Below are 7,440 nucleotides of genomic sequence, written 5' to 3'. Positions count from 1 at the left end.
CAGGTCCATGAGACATGTGGATCTATGTTTCAGATACTAGGGTAAAAAGGCTGTGCACACTATTACAGTTTCAGAGATCTGACTAACAGACTCATCATTACAACAGATAATCAGAGAGGTCCGTGATTAGGCAAAAGTATTTTTGAGATATATGATAAGCTTTCTAGATTTCTAAACACTTTCCCCCAAAATTTAGTAGTCTCTGTTTAAACATAAATTCTGAAAAGTACAAGAGTGTTCAGAACAACCAGTGCCAACTCAAATGGTATTCAAAAAACAGAGACCCTTAACCCCGTTCTGTGGTGGAGGAAACAGAGGTACACAGAGAGGAAAAAATTCATTTAAGGAAAAGTCCTTAAGCAGATGTGATCTCTAAGATACAGTGACTCGCCTGAGGTCACTTGGGCTTCTCAGCTCCATTTTCAGTGCTCCATCTAGTACAATAAATGCCTGACAATTCTGGGGCACAGCCTGCATTCCTAAGGAGCCAACAGAAAACATGCTGTCATCTGGAGAGTGTGAGATCATCTTCCTCCCACATATTGTACTTCTCCTGATGTCACAAAAGACCTTGTCCCCAATTAATTCTCCAGGGATTCTCCTGCCCCATTTTCTACACCATCATCACTATTTTTTTTTCTAGAGATAGGGTCTCACTCTGTGGCCCAGGCTGGAGTGCAGTGGCCCTATCATAGCTCACTGCAGCCTTGAACTTCTGGGCTCAAGCGATCCTCCTACCTCAGCCTCCCGAGTAGCTGGGACTAAAGGTGCATGCCACCACACTCAGCTAATTTTTAAAATCTATTTGTAGAGACAGGATCTTGCTACGTTGTCCAGGCTGGTCTTCAATTCTTGGCCTCAAGCAGTCCTCCTGCCTTGGCCTCCCAAAGTGCTGGGATTACAGGCATGAGCCACTGGACCAGACCCATCATCTCTATTTTTAAAATGCTTGTATTTGGCCACTGCAGAACAAGAATATGTGGACTATGAACTAGATGGAACCTAAGGGCCACTATACAAGGCAGCCAGATAATGAGGTAAATAATGAGGGCATGAGAAATGGATAAAAGCCTCTCAAACTTTTGACAAAGTAATTAGATAAATGGGATTTTTTTTCCGCCCTGTGTTAAGTTTGTGGCTAAGATATTCTTGCACTTCAAGAGTAATTTTAATTTTTAATTTGTAAGAGTAAATTTAGAAATACACTTTTAAAATGCTGATTATGAAAAGGAATGGTAACTATATAAGGACTCTGTATTTTGGTGAGGTCCCTTTGTGTTAATGGACATAGTCTTAGCAGTGTACCCAACAGGGATCAGGCTCCAGAAGTACACTTATGCTAACCAAACCTACACGTAGTTATTTGATAAGAATAGATGCTACTTGCTGGTCAGAGGGGTAAGAGGCCCAACAGTAGACCAGAATATAAGGGTATTATGTCATTAGGGTATGATGTTCAGGCCAGTAGGTGGAAAGCAAGAATGACAGAGGAGAGTGAGGTGGTACAATGAGTGTTAGATGATCCAAGGTGTATCACAGGCCTGCGACCTACGAGAACAGGAGTGAGTTTGCCGCCTACAACAAGAACAACTATGTGAATGAGGCAGGACCACTTCTTCCTCCCTTATTTCTGAAAACACACATGGGAATTCCTAGTCTCCTAGTCCCCTTTTTTAAATTCCATACAGTTAGTGTGATTATCTTGAGATCATGGATTTTGGCTTAGTTTCTTTAAAATATCAAGCCCTGGGCCTGGGATAGAGCAGTTAGTGAATGGAGTTGATGAATACAGAATGACTTGAGTAAATGATTCCTTGTGTTTCTATTATAATTTCCAAGCTGGATCCATGCTAACCTAGTTTAGCTCTAGGTATGTATTCTCGGAATGAGCTCTATAGACACACCGTGCTCACAACAGACTCAGTTTCTAAGTCATCCTTTAAACTGGTTTGCCTATAACTTTCAAGTTGACTGTTTTTTTTTTTTTAAACTCCAGATCTAATTGTTCATTGTATCTGCCTCCCTATCAGACGGCAGCCCTTTCTGAGTTTAGGGCCTATAACCCTTTCTAATTAGACCACAAATGGACGCATCCTGCACCGGGATAGCAAGGCTGTGGGAAACCACAGGGATGCATTTACAGACCCTTTCTTTACATTGCACCCTAACTTCCCCCGCAGCGGGCTCCTGTCAAGCCAAATGGAGTCGGTAGTAGGAAATTATATCCACACAACCAACGTTTAAGTGTTGACATGTAGAAAATATTTTTTTCCTATTAATTTCTAAATTTTAGGCGAACTCCATTTTCTCAGCCCAAACATTTGATTGGTGTCTATTCAATAATGTAAATATTTAGTTCAGTCTCACTGAACCAATGCAGGTCAGAAAACACACCTATTGCAAAAATAATCTTGCACAACGACGCTGATCATTCCATGTAATTGACTTTAAATGCACAAAAGAACCTTCCTTGCTTTTCTGCTATTTTGTCAGCGGTCATGGCAGGGAAGAAAATCCTCTCACCTTTGCACAACCAAAGTTGCTTTCGATCTCTTGGATAATGCCACTCTGATCATTGAGTCATGAGGTTGGACCGAATCATTAACAATTCAGAGGCAAATGAATTCAGGGCTGTCTTATTTTCAAGGGCTTCCAGGCTGCTACTTTTCTGAAAACGTGTAGACAGTGTGAGTAACTTGTAAGTAGATGCTGTGTCTCATTCCTGTCCAAACCTGCGGCTCACAGTGCGAGACCAGCACAGAATAAGTGACAAGACTTTTTCACTGCAGTTAATGTATCGTCACCGAAACACATACACGTGAAAGGTGGAAACGTGAGAGCTACTTGTCTTAACTGAAGGTATTGTTCCACAAATTTTAGGAGATTTTGTCAGGTAGCAGAGAAATTGGCTCAATGTTAGTAGAGTCTAATAAAAGTATGTTTAATTGCGTTGAGCACTTAATTGCTCAAAGTAGTGAAAAAGGGTTTAAAAATGTTTCCTCTTTTTTTACATGTCTATCCACTTGACTGGATCAGAGTGCTATTGAGGGAAAAGTTACAGCTCCCATCCTTCACAGACAAAAATCTTTACTGAACATCTTGCCCTACAAGTCCGAGCAATCAGCAGGCAAGACGGACTAGTTAAAAACGTGGCTAGTGCAACAAATCACCCCTTTAAGGGACAAAACAAAGCGTCCCATTTCTAATTTATAGCACACGTGCAAACTCTCTAAACAGGTATACCAAGCCCAGGGTGATGGAGAGGAGCAATGGGAGCTGTGGAGGAGACTTCATTCTGCTCGGGTTCTCCGACCGGCCCAAGCTGGAGATGGTCCTGTTTGTTGTCAGCATGGTCTTTTACTTTCTGGCCGTCACAGGCAACTGGACCATCATCTTCCTCTCCCTGGTGGACCCTCTGCTGCACACGCCCATGTACTTCTTCCTCAGCAACCTGTCCCTTCTTGACCTGTGCTACACAACCAGCAGCATCCCCCAGATGCTAGGTAACCTCTGGGGCCCAGGCAAAACCATCAGCTACGTGGGGTGTGTCACCCAGCTCTTCGCCTTCGTGTCTGTGGGAGGTATCGAGTGCATCCTCCTCTCGGTCATGGCCTACGACCGCTTTGTGGCCGTCTGCCAGCCGCTCCACTACACGGCCATCATGCACCCGCGGCTGTGCCTGCAGCTGGCGGCCTTCGCCTGGCTCAGCGGCATTGCCAATTCCGTCCTGATGTCGCCACTGACCATGTCGCTGGGGCGGTGTGGTCACTGCCGCATCAACCACTTCGTGTGTGAGATGCCGGCCGTCATCCGCATTTCCTGCGCCGACACCAGCCGCGTGGAAGGCCTGGCTTTCTTCCTGGCCATCCCCATCGTGCTCGTGCCCCTGACCCTGATCCTGGTCTCCTACGGCTTCGTCGCCGCGGCGGTGCTGCGCATCCAGTCCGCGGCCGGCAGGCACAAGGCCTTCAACACCTGCTCCTCCCACGTGGCCGTGGTGTCCCTCTTCTACAGCACCATCATCTACATGTACATGCAGCCCGGGAACGTGGCGAGCCAGGACCAGGGCAAGTTCCTTACTCTCTTCTACTGCCTGGTGACGCCCACTCTGAACCCCGTCATCTACACGCTGAGGAACAAAGACGTGCACGGGGCCGTGCGCAGGGTTCTTGGGAAGGACCGCGCTGTGTCGAGCGTGGGAGGACACTGATGCGGCGCTCGTCTCGGGGTTCCTTAACGTCCCCGAATTCTTCCCGCTCCAGGACAACAATGCACAACGGCATATGAAATGGTGGCCATGGGCATGGAGCTGCAGACTTAATAATGTGCACCTTTGCTTGCAGGGGGACGGCCCCTCCATGCCCTGCAAAGTGAAGAGTTCAATGGCAAAAGATAACGTGCTGGTGGGAAAAGAAAAGCAGTTTCCTCTTTGCTCAGTAGGGTTTTACAGAGAGATAGTGATTTCTTTGCAGCTGACTTGTGACTCTGAATCCGGTGAGCTGTAACGCCAATATTGGATCCGACACAAGAGGAAGGAGACACCAAGGCGGCAGTGTGTGTGTGTCTGCGGGGAGTGCCACTTTGCAGTGCGCCTTTTCCTCCCGACGCCTTTCTGTCCGGAATTGTCCAGACCCCAGTGGAGACGCTGCTGTTACTTTCCCAGGCTGTTGCTCATCCCCTCCTGCCCTGAGCAGATGTTTCATAACTGCTTGACTAAGAGCCGTGTTTCCCTTGTATTTCAGGCCACTTGTGGATTATTCAATCAATTTAATGAATGCAGCAAGCATTGAAAAGTGGGCTAGCAGAGGATGAAATGGGTTAGACAATTTCAGAGGGGACTACGCATGGCAGGGTGAGTCAGGTGTTGGGGGGGCAGAAAGAGAGAGAGAAAGAGAGAGAGAGAGAAATGTGTTTCTTATATTGGATACAAAAGTTTGAGTCGTCTCCTTAGTTGCTGTTGGAACAAGTTTGCAAGCGGCCAGTGCGTTTGTACCAGGGGAAGTGTAGGGCTCTGACCCGTGGAGCAGTGGTGTGGCAGCAGGTGGCCGGGGGGAGTGTGGGGAACAGGGACTCACGGCTGCTTAGTGTGGGAGGATTTGCCAGGATAAATGATGATGTTGAAAATGATAATGTCATAATAATAATGCTGATTATGATGAAAACAAAATTATTTTTTCAACTCCTATATTTTCACCTATTGACAATTCTAAAGTAGGAATGTTTTAAGGTTTAATGGCAACTCATAGCTTACTTCAAATTCTTTCCTTAAAATTTATGGTAAAAAGTAAAAGTGAGAATCTTTGATTACATTGTAAAAATAAATCAAGTTTCAGCTATTTCCAGGAGCTATTTAATCTCTGCGAAATACCAGTGTAAATGCTGGTGTGAAGGGAATTTCCAGATGAGGTGACCAGTGAAGCCAGTCGGCTCAGAGGGGAGCAGACCAGCTCCAGGGTGTGGATGGGCCGCACCCAGTCAGCACAAGGTCTGAGAGGAAAGCAGACTGAGGTCCTCCGGGCAGAAAGGACTCCCACAGTCCGCCTTCAGCATCAACTATTTCCTGGGTCTCCAGCCAGCCCTACAGATTTAGGATTTGCCGGTCCCCAAAATTGAATGAGCCAATTCCTTAAAATCAATTTTTCTGTCTCTCTGTCTTCATACCTGTATATACGATATATGTATGTACACATACCTGTGTGTGTATACACAAAGGTGCACACACACAGACATTCTACCGGTTCTGTTTCTCTGGAAAACCCTGACTAATACAGTCTCTATTACTAATTTCCGAAAAGTTGTAGAAAATTAAGCATATCTTGATCAAATCTGCATAATCTTTCACTTTAACAAAACCCCTAAACTCTTTAGTTTCATGTGCATTTCTTTCGTTATGTTCAAATATCTGTTTCCTCAAACAGGATAATCTTTGCCTGTATTTTCAGTCCAGATTTCCTGGTTGGATTATTAGAAGTTAAAAAATAGTGGATACTGCAGAGAGGAGGAGTGCAAGTCAGCTTATGTCTGCGCTACTTTACTTTTTTATTTCTGTAAGTGAAAGGAAGTTTGTTGCAATCTTTCCTCTTCTGTGCGTCTTGTTAAGCCTGCCAATTATTTTCACTGCTTTATCTTGTAGCCTCGGTATGTTTATTCTGGTGTCTACTAGCCATTGCCTCTGGCACAACACCATGTGCACTTAGTGTGGGCCTATGTAAACAACTGTGTTAGAACAAAATGTCATGGTATGATGAAGCACATCTTTTAGAATTTGAATTCACATTCTTTTTTTTTCTCTTTTATTTCTTTTTTTTTAATTTCAGCTTATTATGGGGGTACAAAAGTTCAGGTTATATATATTGCCCATGCCCCCCCATCCCCCTGAGTCTGAGCTTCAAGTGTGTCCATTCCCCAGACAGTGCACATCGCACTCATCATGTAGGTGTGCACCCATCCCCTCCCCCCACCCCCATGCCCCCGAGTCAGAACTTCAAGCGTGTCCATTCCTTGCGTTTTGTTTTTGCAAGGAGAAAGTCCTATGGGCACCTTTCTAACTGTCCGGGAACTCCACTCAATTTTTATATACCTGCAGTATTAATTATAACAAGATGGATGAGGTCAATTATTACAAAGCTGTAAGTATTTTTAACTGTTTATGAAAAACCTAATTCACAACTTTTAATGGACAATTCTCTAAATGCTCTAATAAATACTGCTTTACATTGCTAATATGCAGAGTCTAGCTTTAGAAAACATATCTGAAACCCTCTGTATTTTACCAAAACATACTTATTTTTCAGTACATAAATACAGATATTGTTACAAGATACAGAATTAGAGTAGTTGAATAGTTCAATAGTTCTATGTAACTACTCTCTAAATGTACTCCTTTCCTTTCTAAACAAAAGGACATCATTAACCTAGTCTTCTTCCTGACTCACAGGCTTCTCTGTTGACAATTTTCTCAAGGTTTAGCATTACCTATGATTCAAAATTGTGCATGTGGTTCCAAATAGAATTTTAATGAAGGCGTGTAATAATTTTATTCCATATAAATTCATCACATTTTGTCTTTTTTTTTTTTTTTTTTGAGACAGAGTCTCACTCTGTTGCCCGGGCTAGAGTGAGTGCCGTGGCGTCAGCCTAGCTCACAGCAACCTCAAACTCCTGGGCTCAAGGGATCCTCCTGCCTCAGCCTCCCGAGTAGCTGGGACTACAGGCATGTACCACCATGCCCGGCTAATTTTTTGTATATATATACTTTAGTTGTCCATATAATTTCTTTCTATTTTTAGTAGAGACGGGGTCTCACTCTTGCTCAGGCTGGTCTCGAACTCCTGACCTCGAGCGATTCACCCGCCTCGGCCTCCCAGAGTGCTAGGATTACAAGCGTGAGCCACCGCGCCCGGCCTACATTTTGTCTTTGTTTTCTTTTCTTCATATCAT

General features: G+C 44.4%; 1 protein-coding gene across 1 annotated transcript; it reads left to right on the top strand.

Annotated features, from left to right (window-relative positions):
* The first annotated feature begins 3,256 nt into the window (after positions 1 to 3,256).
* Positions 3,257 to 4,210, top strand: LOC138382384 (putative olfactory receptor 2W6). The gene has a single exon (XM_069466909.1). The coding sequence runs from the start codon at positions 3,257 to 3,259 to the stop codon at positions 4,208 to 4,210; it is 954 nt and encodes a 317-aa protein (XP_069323010.1).
* The last annotated feature ends 3,230 nt before the right edge of the window (positions 4,211 to 7,440 follow it).

This window comes from Eulemur rufifrons, chromosome 4 (genome assembly GCF_041146395.1).
Source record: "Eulemur rufifrons isolate Redbay chromosome 4, OSU_ERuf_1, whole genome shotgun sequence".
Classification (NCBI taxonomy): domain Eukaryota; kingdom Metazoa; phylum Chordata; class Mammalia; order Primates; family Lemuridae; genus Eulemur; species Eulemur rufifrons.
The sequence above is the reverse complement of the archived record's forward strand: the minus strand, read 5'-3'. Positions and strand labels throughout refer to the sequence as shown.